Source organism: Pseudoliparis swirei, chromosome 9 (genome assembly GCF_029220125.1).
Source record: "Pseudoliparis swirei isolate HS2019 ecotype Mariana Trench chromosome 9, NWPU_hadal_v1, whole genome shotgun sequence".
Taxonomy (NCBI): domain Eukaryota; kingdom Metazoa; phylum Chordata; class Actinopteri; order Perciformes; family Liparidae; genus Pseudoliparis; species Pseudoliparis swirei.
This window is the reverse complement of record NC_079396.1, coordinates 10,547,998-10,566,927: the sequence shown is the minus strand read 5'-3', so window position 1 is coordinate 10,566,927 and position 18,930 is coordinate 10,547,998. Positions and strand designations below refer to the sequence as shown.

The 18,930-nt window shown below is 39.9% G+C and overlaps 1 protein-coding gene across 3 annotated transcripts in view; it reads left to right on the top strand.

Annotated features, from left to right (window-relative positions):
- LOC130199694 (thymocyte selection-associated high mobility group box protein TOX-like) overlaps positions 1-18,930 on the top strand; it is a 72,534-nt gene that overhangs the window by 50,699 nt on the left and 2,905 nt on the right. For all 3 annotated transcript variants that reach the window (XM_056423410.1, XM_056423409.1, XM_056423408.1), the window contains 3 exons: positions 12,619-12,849; positions 15,219-15,299; positions 18,108-18,494. In XM_056423410.1, coding sequence (XP_056279385.1) covers positions 12,619-12,849; positions 15,219-15,299; positions 18,108-18,494 — 699 coding nt within the window. The remainder of the gene's footprint in view (positions 1-12,618; positions 12,850-15,218; positions 15,300-18,107; positions 18,495-18,930) is intronic.

The following is an 18,930-nucleotide window of genomic DNA, read 5'->3' as shown; positions in this document are numbered from 1 at the left end:
GGCAAATATGAAAGCTTGAACATTTCATGTATATTGAGGTTCGGTTTTTATATTTTTATTTCCAACTGGCAGAAGTGGCACTTGTTCAGGTGCAGGGTTTGATCCTTTCTGCTGCAGTGGCATGTTGTTCATAATAGTCTTAACTGACAGTTTTGAACCATTACTCAGACTTGAAATTGCACCATTTACAAGGACTCCAACAAGCTGAAGGATCATTGGCATTCTAAAAGAAAGAGCTGACAATCAGAAATGCTTTTACATTCTCTTAACTCCTCCCAGCAACGCTGACCTACTCTGTCAATTCAAGGAAGAAAGGGTCAAGTCTTGGATGACTGGATACTGCGAAATGTAACGCATCTTCATGTGAGTGCTCATTGCAGACGGAGATTCCCCGTCTCACCCTTAGCTGTCAGCGTTCCTGCCACCCCGGCGCTCGGGGAGAAGGTGGCACCAGGGGTCCCATGTTCAACAAGCCCCCTGATCGTTCAGGTCTGGCTGAGACTACAGCCGAGGGGAGACGCAAGCAAGATCTAGCGCTTTGAACAAAATAAAGGAGGAGGGACACCCACCAGCGGATGGTAATGAGGGGTCGTGGAGGACGGCCCCAACATGAAGCCTTGAGGGGCGCCAGCACGTTTAAATATTGAGACAGAGCACCAGCCCCTGACTCATTACCAGCCTAATGAGGCTGGTAACGGAGGAGGAAAACCCCTGCTGTCAAAAAAACAGCTGTCAGTTTTACAAGTTTATGTCACACATTCAGTCAGATCACTCCTGGTGGGAAGTTTCTTCAGTTTTGTTGAACATGTGGTGCTCTATTAATATGGTTGGCAAGATGCGTGACAGGCCATTGTTGGGACAAGCTATAGTTTTGATATTCAATATCAATTATTAATGTTGTGGGCTGAAGATACTGCTTTTATTATGATTTTTTAAGCCTGCATTGACATATTTTTTGATCGATTGTTTGGGTTTTTGTTGTTGTTTTTTGTTCACTGGAGGGCAGAAGAACTTCACAGCAAGATGGCAGACACACCTCTGACATGTAGCACTTCATTAAGCTGTTATTGGAGCATTTTTAGCAACTTTAACACACATACAGTACTTACAGTACCCTGTCCACAGCACTGTTATCTGTTTGTGCACTTTGATTTTAATTTATACCATTGTAAATGTTCTGTCAATTCTTGCACTATGTTGACTGTTGATTGTTGTTGGTTTTGTTTGTCTGTCTAATGCCACCAGCCGCCAAGTAAAATTATTTGTGTGCCTAACACACGTATAGCAAATCAATTTTTCTGATTTATATATAGATTAATGTTGATGGACATCTAATAGAAATATGTGTAGTATTTAATCTCCTTTTAGATTTACTTCAATTTCAAATAGGTCCTGAGGAAAATTATGGATCTTTAGCTGCTAAATGTTTGACTTCCCTCGGTAGTTGCAAAAAAAAATATTTCGGCCGTTTGGTTATAAGCTTGTACGATACATTCGGATTGTTTTCTAATTGCTACTAAATTCAATTCTCCATATTTTTAGACTGTACCGAATAATACATTTTCAAGATGTCAAACCAGAAAATTAGCTAAAAGAGTCTTTGTCATCATCGTTGCATAAACATAGGACCCGCCCTCCCCTTTCCCCTCAGGTCAACACTGTTCCCTATTTAGCACCTTCCAAATGTATGACACAGAAACACTGAGTGCATTAGTGCACGTATGTGCAATAGTGCACAAGTACAGTATGTGTGTGTGTGTGTGTGTGTGCGTGTGTGTGCTTTATTTCCTGGATCAGTCTTTGTCAGAGTCACTGATTGCTACACGGTTATATGAGCTTGACTTCATTTAAACTGTGAAAGGACATTTATTTTGCATCACTTGGCATTTAGGACATAGACAGCGGGGAAAAAAGCCATAACTATTTTAATGCAGCAACATAAAAATGATATTGACTGCTGTGTTTGACAGCGCAGGGGTAGTAAAAAGATCCAATGTTGAGAGTAATCCTATCAACATTGTTCACAAACTTGTTATATGCAGATAAATATATTGATACAAAATATATAAATGAAAATGCACAGTGTGAACCTAGTGGCCTACTATCCTACTAACTAAATGGAAAGACTGCCTTCAAATAGACTTAATCAAGGATGAAAAGAAGAAAGAAAAATAAATAGCAGTTTGACTTCACATGCTCAGTGTAGCTGGATTTCTTCATTTGGTTTTTTTGGTGCTTTATTTTCGTATTGAAACAGCAATCTTTTTTTTCATTGTAGGTTTTAGACATATCTCATATGACCCGCTTGCTCTACTGCCTTTCACTGGGATAGAAATGACATCGCGGTGACGTTCCCAGATAAATCACTTTGTGTAACAGTAGAAATGTTTTCTGTTTCTGGCTTTTCATTTCACAAAAAGACAGATGCCCTTCAGTGCTGCACTCCACAACAGGGGAGAACAATGTGTCTTGTATCTGTCAAGAGAAATGACAGCGAGATAATTGGTAGGGCACTCCCTTTTCATTTAAACTGAAACAAATAGGCCTCCGAGAGAATTGAGCTTTAAAAATGTAAAGCTTTGTTTTGTGCAGCTTATTTATTATGCAGGCTTCGGAGTGGAGTAATGAAGAAGAGTATTAACAGATTGAGCATTAAAAACAAATGCACATTCATTGCTGCTCATGAATATTCATGCCACTAATTCAAATAACCTTAGGCGACTGTTACGACTAATGAATATTTAAAACAGCTTGGTCACAGAGATTTGAACATTGCGTTACAGCTGACTTTCTGGGATCATCTCGTACAAGGGTAAACAATTAGGAATGGCAAAAACAGATTTCAGTGGTGATCAAAATACATCTGGAAAACAATATATCATGTTGTCATATTAGTTGCGGGCCATTGCCGCTCCAAAGGGGAACGAGATGGCATGCGAGAGGACAGTGAGATGAAGAGTTGGCAATAATCATAACTATGAGTGGATTAATCAATTAGTCATTCAACGGAATATGTATTGACAGCTATTTTGAAAATCTAAAACATTTATAAAGCAAAATGTTTATAATTAGGTGGTTACTTTTTCTGTTTTTTATGATTTAATAATGAATACCTTTGAGATTTAAGAGCCGATTGGTAAAAACAAGCCATTTAAAGTCACATCAATAAAGCAAGAAATCCTAATTTGCAGACCTTTCAAACTTGATAAGTCCATTTGCTGTGTCCTCAAAACTCCTGGCTCAGTCTGGAAGCTTCAGGAAGCCTCACTTAACCGAGCGGGACTCACCCTCGGAGCCGGGTGACCCAGGGCAGACTAGATATGTTTACATTTACCACGCTGGTTTTGAAAAAGCCCGACATCCTTAAGCGCTGCAAGCACGAGAATCCGGTACTGCCCACTCAAAAGGGGGCCTCTGCTGCTTCCTTTGAGAGATCAGCATGGTGACTCGTCCTCCTCACCACCACCGCAACGCTAATTAGGCCCACCACAAAGCCAGCCTGTGGGGATAATGTCCCATTATTAGAGTCATTTGTTTCAATTAACCGCTCTGTGATTCTACAATAGCATGGCACGGCCCAGTGCAAAGAAGCCATTACTCTCGCCCAAGGAACCACCGAGGTTTGGGACACAAGTGTTGGTAAGACAGTATTACGGATACCTGCTCCTGCAAGCGTTGGTGCTGCCGGCCTCCACTTACTGCCCAGTCATTGATGCGTTGTTTCAGGACTCAAAAAGTCCAGGTTCATATCCTTTTGTTTTTTTTAGCTTTTAAAGACTGGTTTTATTTCTGAAATGATGGATGCAATGTTTTGTGCACTTCACTGAGAACAGATTGAAAGTTAATACGAGGGGTTGTAGACTTAAGCTATAGGTTGCTCCCTTTAAATGCTGAGACCATTGTGGTGTGCTGAACTATTCTACTACTCTATACTTACTCTATATTGCATACTACATGCTCCTCCAGTCATTTATAGACTGCACTGATGTTTCTTCCTGAGCTCTCTGGCTTTCTCCTCAGCTCGTGCATTCTCCTAACTCCTAGAACATTTCTAGAGTTCGTAGATTTGCGGAGATTGACTAATCTATTTCCATCACATCGGTAGACAAAGAAAACAAATTTCTCCCCTGTTCGAGACTTGTGAAATGACAATTAGTCGAGAGCGTTTATGGCCACCAACAAGCAACCATGGTAATAGCTGTTTGTAATGTTTGTGCACTTGCGTACTGCTTTCTGTTGGTCACAGCTGGAAGCTGAACAAGCCAACTGGTTGCAGGTTACATAAGACACGAGTACAAGAGAGATTATGACTTTGATTTGTTGCCTGGTGTAAGAGGAATAACGTTTGTATAAATAGCTTTGATGTCGATTCTTCAGTGATTCTTAAAACAGCAAAAAACATTGTGTCTGCAAAAATGAACTTCTTTCTTGAAATATCCCTCTCTCCTGACCATTTGCATATTGTTTTGAGCAGCTTCACTGAAAACCAGCTCAATGTTTTTGGACACTTAACACGAGAGGTACAAAGACGCTTATCAACTCCAAATGCTCCCAAATACAATATTTCAGAGCACTTTTAGTTCCTTTCAACACTAGATAATGGAAACTTCGATTGCTACCAAGAGGTTGCTGCCCTGTGATGCCTCTGTTGCCAGGCTCTCTCATTGGCTTTCTCTCCCCGCTGTGTGGATGTTTACAAAGAGACATCACCAGCTCACATTAAAGGGTTCAAGTTGTCCCCTCGGGCTGTTGCTATGGAAATAACCCTGCTCGCTCATTCATGTTTGATTCATTGTTTTTTTTCTGTGCTGTTGCCTCTACAAAGACCTCATCATGGGAACATTTCATCTTGAAAACAAATAATATAAAAAGATGAATATGTCCAAATCTGTTTTATTTGGACTTCAAAATATTATATATTTTGTGCTGGACATTCATTCTGTTGTTATACAAGTCTTAGAAATTGTATTAGTATTAATAAAGCAATGCCTGGGAAGCCATGCAAACATAAAGACGATTTTACCTGGACTGAGGACAAGCATTTTGCTTTTTCCCCCGACTAATTTGCACTGCAGTGCTGAGCTACAGCAACCCACTGGGGCCAATTAGGATGCCAGCAGAGCCAGGAAGTGCATAGCAGATGCTTTTGCTACTATTTATTAAAATCCAATCTGCGGGGGCCCCCAACAGCTCGTTAAACCACCGTTAATCTAATTAGCTCTCACTTGCCACTGTTTTCACCACATTACCAAATACAAGGGCCTCAACTTTGCAATTTTAGACTGATTAAGTAGGTCCAGAGCTCTTAGGCAGAGCTCATACGGAGGAGCTACTCAGAGCTGTCAGTCATTTTCCAGAGTCGAATAAATCATGCAGTTTAGTTCAGCAGTGGCTTTGGGCTTGAGTTTCAATTAAAATATCTTATATATTGGAATATTGGTTGAACTTAAAATCCACAAAGCTCGCTCAGTTGTGCCAACCCACATGTTTTTAAAACATTAATAAAATACTCCACATTCTAAAAACCTTGTGTATTTGTAATGGCTTGTACCATAACCTGATACATATTCCATAATGGGCTCTTTATAGACCAGGCCTGTATGATGTCCTTTGATGTCTCTTAGATCGTGATCATGAATCTGCACTTCCGGTTCATTATTGTTTGGGCCAGGCTGTGTTTTTATTTGATGAGTGCTGCTCTCTGAACAAGTGCCTGGTTCTACTCAGGGATCTGTGCGGCGGCTTTGACATACAGTCCTGCTCATTGCTTACAGATGGGAAGTCTGACATGGAGCTGTAATCGCTTCCAGATGAGTATATATTTTAAGACATATTCTAATCTATCGAGCGCCATGGTGAACTAGATGACGGGAACACACAAAGACAAAACTAGTGCCTGTAAAATAATTGAAAGGTAGTATACGATATGAATAAATGATAGAACATGGAGTTTAAGTTCCACATTGTATGATATACAAACAATTTTAACAAGCATCCTGTATTTTGGATTCCAACCATGACGTTTAAAGGCATTCTTAGTTTAGACAAAGTTGAATCATTTAGATCTCAAACAGCTTTGTTTACAGTCTCAGCTTGCCTGCCAACATGTTGTTAGGCCACATTCTTGACAGTATTACACACAGAGGCACTTTGAAATGTGAGGTGAAACCGATATCTTAAATCAACGAAATGCATGTAATAAATACACAAGTGTAAGCCCACATGATCCCCTGCCCTAATTAGGGAAACTTAACAAAGACTTGCTTACTCCTTCTCAAAACCCACTCTAACAAATACTTCCTTCTCCTCCAAAATCATCACATCACACAGTCGATGCTGTAATTCATTTCAAATACATGGTGTTGGAAAAACTTTGGATTGTATTCATCATTTATCGTACGTTTCTGTGCTGCCTGCATCCTCTCAAGCTGCATCTAACAACTAGATGGATGATGTAGTTGACAAACATGCTTTTACATTTTTAAACCCGCTGACTTTGCATGAAAGACGTGTGCCACAATAACTTCGTGCCCTGATGTTTCTTTTGCACGACACAACCTTCAGGAACCCACTTATTATTTAAGGCTGCGAGTTATAGCTGGTGGTGGAAATTGCAGAAAAATTATACACGGCATCTTAAAATTACATTATTCTCACTGCTGCTTCTCTAACCACAGCCATTTATCTATTTATAAACCCACAAAGGCTTAGAGTCTGTAACAGCTGCGCTAAGCCGTGCTTCTCTTCAGTATGTTGGTGCAGAGAGGTCCGCGCTTGGACTGAGATTTATTACAATGTGCCACGTATACCATTTTTGCAATTGTAAAAATTCACTCTCGATAAAAGGAGTATGAATATTGGAATTAGATTCATCAGGCCAACAAAAAAAGTGATACAAAAAAATCTATTATTGCAGTTTTAAGGATGACCAATAGAAATAATGCTTGTTCATTTCAATACACTTAAACGGGGTTTTTCCGCCAGTTCCTCGTGGTCTGGTCTGACTAAATCAGCATTACATCTGTAATTGCCATTTGTGACCAAAACGGTCACTATTTGGCAAAAGCTTTCTGTCCAAAATATGTGTCTTGTTGACTCGTTGCCCACTCCCTGTATGATAATAACAATAATAATAATGGTAATCAGCTGTTAATGCCATAGTGAACTTTTAAATTGAGATTGTGTTCTGAATCATCATCTTGTGTTATCACTAACAGGTGTACTGTCATTTTTGCATGATTGCATTGTGGGATTTTTCACAGAAAGTAGTGTACATACCAAGGATTTTTTACGGCACTGAATTGAAAATTTTGAGCATATGCAAAGCAGTAGCCCTTAGCTAGCCATTGACACACACACACACACACACACACACAGGGACGTGCATGCACTAACAAGCACCCGCTATACGAAGCAAAAGATCAGCTCTGTTAACAACACACACAGAGGGCGAATGTCCTCATTCTCTGCTCTGGTAGACATAACTCTCCAATAATCTTACATTACAAATAGTTGTACGTCGGTATTTTGATGCTCTGAATTTTTATAATATCACCTTTAACCAAGGCGGTGTGATCATTTTAATAAAAAATACACTGCATGTTATTATGCCTCTTAACAAGCATACTTTAAAAGGTTTAATGTGCTAAAAGCTGAGCAAAACAATGCAATATGCGCTCTCATTACTGAGAAAGTCCCCTACTTCAAACTACTTTTATTGCCTTTTTTTCCATGTCGGTTCTTAATAAAAAATTATTTCACCACCAACTGTTGATCGATGCTCTTGAACTGCTGTTTTAAAGAGCCTCTTCTGTTTCACAGTCGGCTGCTGAGTAGCTGTCGTACATTGTCTCATTCTTCAGTGCACATTCAGACAACATTTCCCTGCAAAAACTAGCATGTAAAAATTGGTTAATCGTGTTTTCTCTGTTGATGCTTGCACACTTACTCTGTGCCACAAACTGCACAACACACTGAAAGACAGGGATTATGTGTGTATTCCTATATTACAGTTGTTTGGCTTAAAATCCACAGAAGAGTTAAAGACTTTGGAAATGGATGGCATTCAGATTTGACTTGGTGCTCTGCATCATGCTTTAGTGTAATGACCATCACTGGAAAAAGAGAAAGTGTATCCGTGTATCACCTCTGAGTAGTTCCTGTTAGTTTTTATGGCTTTTTGAAATCGATTCGCCGTGCAGCACTCTCTACTTTGCTGCTCAGTGTATATGATGATGTTGTTGTTGGTGATGATGATTATGATGATGATGCATGTATTCAGAAGGCTGTGATTGGACCAACACTTTTATATTCTTCCATACTATTACCTGATTTTATTGTCTTATTTAATGTCTCTTAAACTCTGTCAGCCTCTGTGTCTGCACCCGTCCTTCTTTTTGTTATCAACCCTCTTCTCTCTACATCACTCCTCCTCCCCTTTTCCTTTTATCTGCTCTCTCTACATCAACCCTCACGCTTTTTCCTTCGCATCTCACACTCCTCTCCCTCTCTCTCTCTCTCTCTCTCTCTCTGCTGTTTTGATAGTGACACAGTTATCAGGCTGTCAATTCTAATCTTGTCTTGCCAGTGCAGTACTGTCCATTCAGAATTACTGCTACCCCCCTCCTCCCCATCTGTCTCCCCATATCCACCGCCTTCAGACAACAGAAACGCTGATGAGAAGCTTAGCCTGACTCTATAGTTCAGTCTTTTGCGAGTAAATTAGTAACCTGTGTACAAAATATATTTAGACCGTAGTGCTCTTTCCAGGACATGGTGGTCTTACCTAGCAACAGAGGTGTGCTACCTCTGTTGCTAGGTAAAACCACCATGTCCTGGATAGAACAGTGCAGTTTTGGGCCGTCTCTACATTGTGGTTTTTAAAAGTGAATTTCTTTTACAGCATCAATGTTGATCTGCACTGTAAATGGGCAGTGTGTCCTCTTGTTTGAAGAAAAACATAAAAAACTAAAAAGAAAATTATACTTAATATATTCTGGTGTCATTGTACCTCAATACCTTTTCTGCACAGACCAAAATGTTTACATGGCACGACGTTTTGAATACTACCATGTGCAAAAAGCTGGCATCAAATATTTGCCTCAGATTTGCATTAGAATAGATATTGATTAAAACATTCTTCTTTAAATCAATCAAAGTGTTTACAATGTATTGCCAGCGTTCTTGTTAGATTTAACATTTAAGAAGTCTGGCTTCTTTTGTTAAAAAAAATGTTTTAATTATTATATTGAATTATTTTTTCAAGAAAGGTATTGATTACGTACTATAAAATGATTTTTTTTCTGTCCAGTTTTAGGTTACATTATTTTCCCAATTCCCCTTTTCTCAAAGGACATTTTGATTATTTTGACTACATCTAAAAAGAAAAAAAATCTGTAAAAGGAGAGAGTGAGAGAAGCAGAAGAACACAATGACCTAAAGCAGAGCTCTGTAAACGTTTGCTGCGGTTTATGTTCCTGAAATTAAATGTGACTAATGTCACATTCTGATATCTCGAGGACAACTACAGAGATGCAGGACAGGCAATAAATGTCTAACGGTTACAAGAAGAATACACATTTTAGACTTCAAGATCCAGTGTGAGAACATAACGATCAAAGAGCTACTTTAAACTCATCATTTTGCATCAACAGTCGCACAGAGAGAAATCCATCATAGAAAAGAACTAGATAACCAATCTCTCCACTGACACTATCAGAAAATAGACCAGAATGCAGTGCAGCCACAAGATGTTGCGTTATGAATAAGGGATGTGACTCTTTTTCTCTCAAAGGACAACAACAGCCGTCCTAATCATTACTGTTCTCTGCACATGCAAGAAAAAAACAATGAAATCTAGTGTTTATGTGCAGGGTATGTGTTTATCCACTAACAATAATTAGACATTTGTAATTGTTCCAATATTTGAGTCATTTTAATTAAAAAGTGTTGTTCCTTAATTTCATCGATGGGGTTTACATCCACACTGGGATCTGTAGGCTTTAGCTTCTTCCTTTTCACTTTTGCAAACGTCTGACAATATTTATTCAGGTTGTGCAGTTAGTGACAGTGTGGGCGCCGTGGTAACGGTAGCTTAGACAGCTGGACACATATAGATAGATACACATTTTAAATATATAGAGATGTTACGTTGAATACGCAAAGAGAGGGACTGCAAACTTAACTTGTTTGTTGAGTTGTAAACTAAATGATATGAATGTGAATGAATGCTTGTGTTCATGTTGACACGCCATCTACTGTTTTAAATCATCCCAGAGCCAATGCTGACATGGACATGGACAGGTTGGGGCATATCTATGTCATTAGATTTAGATTTATTTATTTCTGAAGGTCTTCTGGGAAATGTAGGAAACCACGGACAGCAGTAAATGTTGATAAGACAGGCTGACAGAAAATAAAAGTAAATTGAAAATCCCAGATTGATTATGTACATAACAGAGTGTCTCAGGCTGGATTTGTCCTTTCACTGTTATTCTGTCGTGAGTGGAGTTTCAGTTTATTGCACTCTTTTCAGAGATACAGTCTGTTGAGCCAACTGTTTCCTTTGTGTCTTTCGGCTTTATTGATATTACTTCTGGCTTCCTATAAATTCACAAACATGAATAATGGGAGAAACAATAAGAGGGAAAAATAAAGAAATGAAATAATATGCTCCTTGCTCTCCTGGTTGATTGCATGTAGCTGCAAGCTGTTGTGCCATTGCTCTTTTCCTCTATTTTTTCCTCTGTACATATGAATTTTTCTGTAGATTATTTAGCCTTCTTGTTTTCTATTTTGTCATTCCATTAGCTCTAGCTTCAGTTTATTCTATGTTCTACTTCAAAGGCTTGAGTGGAACAGATGTTGTTTCAAATGCCTGTCTTCTGGCTCATTGCCTAAAAGTGAGGGATGATTATTTTTTAATGAAACCAGGCGTAGTCTCAGAAAAAATAAATATTACCTGTAAGCTGTGAAATAGACCAGCAATACTTTCGCTTCACCCTGAATGAGAACATCCATTCATTTCCGCACATCACAAAAGCCATTTTTTGAAGTTTTTCTTCAGCTGCCAAATGTGCTCCTGGACCTGGAATTTTGATTAGTTAATTTCATGCTGTGTAGAATAAACTATTTTGTTTGGCTGCAAATGCTTTGCTGAAACAATAACATTTTCAAAGGCAGACATTTCCTGTTTTCCAATTGACAGTTAAAGGAGAAAACATGGCTGTTGCTTAATCCCGTGATAAGTATGCATTAGACGGATGTGAACGTCTTTAAATGTCCTCAAGTTGCTGTTTGATACGTGCGAAAAGAAAATTCGTTTTCATGGTTTGTTCTCCCTCCCCGCTGAGTTTTAATACTGAAACCCAGGATCAACAGGATTATAAAAGAAAATGTTCAAAGCTGTTTAACATTTCTAAAATGCAACATGATGAAATAGGAACTTGGCCTTAAATATGGGCTGCCTTTGCCAAAAAAGGAGTTCACTCTCACTTCAGTCAAAGCTATATTTGAATAACTCTCAACAACCCCTCACCCATAAATAGTGCACATAAGCATCCTTCATTTCACATAATACCAATGTGTATCATTATATATTCAGCATGTCATTAAATCTTCTATTATATGGGTGGAAATTGGATTGTTATTTCCTGCCTTTATAGCAACCAAGAAATTTGGCTGATGTTCCACTGATACTAATGGCAACATCAAGCCGTCACTTCTTCCTCACCATCCTCACTCAGCTGCACCTCTTCTCTCTCTTTCTCCTTATCTTTCTCTCTCTCACTCCTTGCTCCCTTCCTCTCCCTCCTTCTCCCGTGCTTGATGTGTTCTCTCCTCAGCAAAGAAGGAAATTTCCATATAGAATCACAACCAGGATCAGGTGACCTGGATTTGACTCCTCGTCAAAGCCCTGCACAGAAAATGAAAATGTATTCATGTGTATTTGATCGAGTACATCACACAGATGTGAGATGTTTTTTGCCTCCTGAAAATGTTGTGAGACTCCGGTGTGTTATTGTTGACAAACCAATTGGGTACATCCTATAGAAAATATAGATGTAATCTTTATTTTTGTTATGGTTTCCTCATAGAGTTGAATTGTTTGTGAGCTACATGAAAAAGAGAAAAAAATAAAGAGTGCAAATACCCATGAATCCAGCAATTTAACTGATATAGGGATACAAATAATGTGATTATCCCAGGATTCTCTTCTGCCGATCTCATGTTTTTCCAGTTTCTCCTGAACTACCCCTCCCCACTCAGAGGCTGAACTCTCAGGCGTCTCACCGACGTCCTGTTAGTCTTCATTCACCCATGTCCATAAATTGATCTGTTCTCTTCTCAGAACAAGCTGCAGCTGCTCTTCGCAGAACTCTGCTGCTTTACTCCTCTTTTCAGCGTTAATTGAATGTTCTTGTTGGTTATTTTCAATGATGCTCGGCATCATGACTTAATTCTGATGTTTTTTTAAATATATATATTTAACATTGCAAAAAACTAAGAGTAGCTTATCCACGTCCATAAATACTCTGAAAGCTGAAGCAAAATAGACATTTTCATCAACTAATTTATGACCAGCAATGTATTGTCTTCCATCCCTCTTTCTGCCTCCAGATAAACAGTGAGAAGCGGGCCGCCGCAGAAATGATGAAGCCCAAACCCAAACCTCAAAAGAAGAAGAAGAAGAAGGACCCCAACGAGCCACAGAAACCTGTGTCTGCCTATGCTCTTTTCTTCAGAGACACCCAGGCGGCCATCAAGGGACAAAATCCCAATGCCACCTTTGGGGACGTCTCCAAGATTGTGGCCTCAATGTGGGACAGCCTTGGAGAGGAACAGAAGCAGGTACAGACCTGGAATATATGAATCAATAAATTGGAAGAGGAAACAGTGCAATCTGTAAAAAAATATTGCAAACACATACATGTTATTGACGTGAAAAATTAAGGAACAACTATCCTCTCCAGATGTGACACATTTTTGCACAAATGTACACACATTTAATACTGTGGGTACACATTTACATACATTTGCTATGCTTGCCCAGAAAATGTACATGAATGCACGCACACTGACACAAACACATTCTCAGCTAACCGGTAGATGGCATGTGTGCTGCAACAGGCACGCAGCCTTACCCTGGCATTATGTGCTGTGTAATTACCAGAACATTGCTGTGAGATACAGCTCACCTTAATGAGCTAGTTCCTCTCTTTCTAAAGATAATCCATCCATTTATCTCCAGTCCCCTGACTCCCATAAAAATGATTTTCTTTCCAAATTTAATTCAAGCAAAGGGGAGGAAGGGACGGAGACAAACCAAGTTTGCCAATATACAGACAAAAAAGGGTCAATATGTGAAAAATAGAAACGCACCTGGGGAGATCTCCGAGGTCTACGACTGTTTTTTAATGCAGTGGGCAGATTCACTCACACCCACGTGCCTGTGCTCACCTGCAAAACAAACCCTTAGTGGTGCTCTACTTGTTTTCAAATTTCACAATGCAATGGTTTTTCTCAGCAGTGGAGCAAAAAAAAGGGTTTTCTAAAAATCGAACAGAGTAAAGTTAACATTATCTTCTTTGCCAAAACAAAGCTCCAGGCCCGGGTACAATCCACACTTCCTGTGTCCCTCTAGTCTTCATAGCTGATGCCTCCACATCATGCATCTTCATTGGCCCTCCGACAAGCAGGGATGTGTGAACTTATTATTTCCACTCTCCTTATTTATATCTCTCGCCTGCTATTTTGATCCTGCCAAGAATACAGAATTAGTGACCCCCTACACACACACACACACACACACACACCTCTCACTATCGTCTCGTCCTTGGATTTAGCTGAAGGGCATCTTGGCTATTCAGAAAGAGTGGTCTATTGTTTTTGTAGCTATTTAACGTCAATTCCAGCGCAAGAGTAATATGCTAATGAAGACAGAGTTATTGGGGGTCATGGTGTTTTGTGTTACGGGTATTCAACTCCAATATAAACTACATTTGTTAGCCTCTTTTGCTATTAGCCATTCTCTTGGGATGAGGAAGTTACTTTTCAGAAAGGATACTGTGTAACAAAAGGTTTCTTCTGGAGCATCAGCTCTGTGGCATTACATGGAGCACACAAATGAGCACCAAGTATGTACAATTGTTAAGAAACTAAAGCTAGCATCATCAAATTAGTAATACATTTCTTTGATCAGATATTTACTGATTTAAATCAAGCATTTTGCCAATTCTTACAGTATTTTAATAAAGCAAGGTGTTGCGTTGAGATAACATTTAACATTTTAAGAAGCGCTGTTGCCTTCGCAAAATAAAAATTTTAATGTGGTTGAAGAAAAAAACATGTTTTTCTCAGGCTGAGGTATTGATAACATAGTGTATGTTGCTATTAACACCAGTGCTTGCATCAGCAGGAGTAGACAATAAGATATCTAGCCCTGCATAAAAACTACTTTGCATGCAAACTTTTTCAACTGACAAACATACTTCTCTCTCTTTTTTGTTTTGCATAATAGAAATCATTTGACCTAAAGCTCTTATAGCTAATAGCCCCATTTCAGACTCTCTACATCCCACACAGACAATGCCTGGGAAGAATTCCTGCATGCAAAAACACATCCATACAAGCCACATTCTTTATGGAAACACTGAGATCATTCAAACCCTGCAGCAGCCAATAGTTGTATGACAACAGAGGTTTGTATATCGCATAACAATATGGAAGACAGTTTCAAACAAAACTCATATTCATACAGGGATCGCATCCTTATGTGCCAAATGACAACAACCATTCTGGTGAATCACTAATGTCAGTTGGTATGCTGATAGAAGTGTTATTGTGGAGCTGAAAGGCAAGAGAGAGAGCGAAAGAGAGAGAGAGTTCCAGTTCATTTCTCGAGGTGGTTTGGAATGGAAATGATGTGTTGCTACGATAGATGGAGACACATTGAGATGAGGGAGTTTTAGTGCTGTGATGAGGAAATAGAGGTGTTCTGTACCATTGGTTCTGATGGAAAGAAACATTAAGGCTGTGCATGTGTGTGTATGTGTGTGTGAATGATGTGTTTAAGAAAGTGTTAGATAAAAAGTATCTGTGTGTAACTGTGTGCGTGTATTTAGAGACAGACATGTGTGTCTGCACATTTATGAGCATGTCAACCTCTCCTCTCACCCGAAGCCTCTCGTTTTGATTTCTCTCTCTCTCTCTCTTCACAGGGGTACAAGAGGAAAACCGAGGCGGCTAAGAAAGAGTACCTGAAAGCTTTGGCCGCGTACCGAGCCAGTCTGGTTTCCAAGGTAACGCTTATGACACACAGACCCTGGCTAAGACTGATGATGGATTGGATGGAAAATCCCTGCTAATGGGATGGGTGGGGCTTCCGAGGGATGAGGTGGGGAGGGTGGGGGTATCTGATGCAAAAGAGCAGTCCGTATTTGGAACAATACCTGATTTCCATAGGGTGCAGATGTTGGGGGTTGGGGATTGTAGTTGGTATGGTGATATAGTTGGGGGAGGGGTCAGCACAAGCATATGGCCAAAACATCTATGAGGGATGGAGTAGAGCAAATGATTGCTCCCTCATGTGCTATACCAAATATCAGGTTTACGTTGTATGTGTATCATTAGAAAATAAAAAACCCTGAATAAATCTTATCCCAGCAGACACCTGTGTCTTGCATTAGATCATCGATTTCCACCATCTCATCGTCGACAACAGGAAGTACTTCCAAATCAACGCAAGCAATCAGAGGCTTTTCTGCTGCCTTTCCACCTCTGACACCTTCTTGCTAATTCAGATCTATGACATCCATTTTTCCAAGTGAATGATGGTGTCTGGTATGCACCAGCATAGTAGCACCTGGGATTATAAAGAAAGCCAAGGAGAAGGGCTGCGGATTGCATTGTTTAGTGCCGTCTTGTATTAACAACACACAATGTAGTTGGGAGAAGATTTCTTTTGTCATTCCATTTGTTCTGCAAGAAAACAGCCTCATTTCTCTGCCCAAGCTCCTGCATATATATGCAGGATATATATGCAGGATATATATGCATGATATATATACAGTGTATATATATACATATATATATATATTAGGGCTGCGTTAAATGCGTAAAAAAAAAAACTAGTTAAACCTGTAATTTAATTAACTGAGTTAACGCGTTATTTTTCACAGCCCTAATATATATATATATATATATTAGGGCTGTGAAACGATTAAACATTTTAATCAAATTAATCACAGGTTTCTGTGGATTAATCATGATTAATCACATATTACCGATATTCTCGGTATATTTTTGTGAGAACATAAAGATTTATGACAAAAGACGGATATATACATTTATACACAGGGGTGCACATAACTTTTTCAGTGAGTTACTCAGGTGAGTACCGGGAGATGGTGTTTGGTACTCACTCCATATGTAGCGTCAGCTTTTGTGACGTCCACCTACGGGGGGTGCTAGTGAGAGTGTTCGCCGGCATCGGAGCTCTGCCGCGCTCGAGCCGAGAAGAGTTGTTGGGGGGGGGGGGTGCAAGTGACTTCTTTTCGTCCCGATGTGCGCGCACACACCGGCATCGGAGCTCTGCGGCGCGCGAGACGAAGAGCCGAGACATGTGAACGCGACACGTAGAGACAGAAATGACATGCTGCTGGTTAGAGACGACCAACAACAGACCTATTGGAAACTCATTCTGCGCATGCGTTAAATGCGTTAAAAAAACTAACTAATTAATCCTGTAATTTAATCATAATGCGTTAACGCGTTATTTTTCACAACACTAATATATATATATATATATATATATGCAGGTGCCACACACATATACATATATATGTGTGTATATAAATATATATACACAAGCTCCTGCATATATATATGCAGGATATATATATGCAGGATATATATATATATGCAGGAGCCACACACCCACATATACTGTCTATTTATATATATATATATATATATATATATGTATATGTATATATATATATATGTGTGTGTTTGTGTGTGTCTCCTTTTCCCATCTATCTGTCAAGTTGTCTATTGATCATTACCTCGGTCTCAGCTCTATTCATACAAATGGGCTCCATTACCTTCTAATCAACACTGATGGCTGGAGATGAGCAATCTGACAGTTTATCATACGGGCCTGGAGAGGGTGGGGCAGAGTGGAGGTGGGGCATTCTTGTAGGTCCTGCACCTGCTCGGACACTGCCCAAAACGAGAAAGGTCAAGTTTGTTTTCCCTGTCTCCCCATCTGTCAGCGCGTCTGCATGTGTGTGTTAAGTGAAGGCTGTCGGGCCAGGGATGGACTGAGAATCAGATATCTACGGTCTCATTACACAGTGAGCGTCAATATGCTGAAAAAGATGTGCTGTTGGGAGCTTTGAGTGTCAACTGTCCTGTTAAAACTGTATTGGACAGCTGCACCAGGCAAGCAAGACACACACATTCATTCTGTCTGCTGCTTCACTGTAGAGAGGCAGAGCATGTTGACAGGATTGACCAGTAGTGAGGAAGACTATGGGCAAATGTTTAAAGGGAAATTATGGCATTTCTCCACCTGGGTGTTATTGACATATATTTTGTAATAGTCTTTTCGCCATAATAAATGTTCACTCTACCCAAGTGTACGTGTAACATAACATTAAAGTACTAGTTGAACGTTCTATTCGAGAGTTAGATAACAGTCTGTCGGTTTCCCATGAAGACGGTTAGCTCAGCTCAGCACAAACAAGGGGTAACTGCTTGCCTGTCTATCTCAATCTTGTAATCTAACTGTGAGATAGAAAGCAAATCAGGGTATTTCACAAACTATTCTTAAAAAAAATAATCCAACAAAAAATACTGACAGAATGTAGTTCCTTGAAAATCCCTCCAGCTGTTGTAGCAAGAAACACACCACTTCCTTTTCAACTTGCCTGACACACTTCAGTTTAAGAAGAACCAGGTGGACGGGTACCAGAATGTCCCTTTAAGATGCAGGTCAGGGCTACTGTTTTATTTTAAAAGTAATGGGTGCTTGGTGAAGAGATGATGTGCATGTATTTAATTGAAAGTAAATTATTTCATGACATTTCTGTTTTATTCATCCACAGACATACAATGACCCTGAACCAAAAAGTGCCCAGCAGACCAGCCAGTCCTCCCACATGCTGCCCCCGAAGCAGCCCCTGTACAGCGTGCCCCCCCAGCCCTCCTCACCCTACCTGGGCCAGCCAGGCTCCTTCCCCCTGTCAGACCTCCAGAGCTACGCAGGGCCGCCCCGCCACACCCTGGCCCAGACCCTCAGCCAGTCCCAAATGCTGCCACCCAGCATGAGTGCCTCTCCCCCATCTCCCTTCCAGATCAGCCCACCCCTGCACCCCCACGCCCAACTCTCCCTGCATCAGAGCTCCCTGCTCAACCAGCCAATCCGCATGCAGCAGTCACAGCCAATCATCTCACACCAAATGGGGCTGCATTCCCCTCCTCTGAGCCAACAGGTTGGTCTGGCTATTATTGAGATTACAATAATGAATCATGAAAATGACGAGACACACACATCTGCTAATGCTCCTCATAGAATCACTGATAAAATGTCTCATTATTTCTTATTATGTATCACCTGTAATCACATGCCTTGCAGTTTTCAATCATTGCTAAATACTGATAGCATTTCAAAGCATTGTTGATATTTCTTAGAGCCACGGGCCTGTAATGCTTTTCTGCCTATGATTCAAATTTAAATAATATCCAATGATTTTATCAGTCGCTGATGAAAATGGGACAACTCTCAGTTCAATCTAATTAATTTGAATCACATGCAGTTTAGCATTTATATGAAGAAGAACAAAACACAGTCTGCAAAAAAGTGTTTTCTAAAAACAAACAAACTATTTTCTCCTTTCCTTCTGATGTTAAAATGTCGCCAATCCAGCA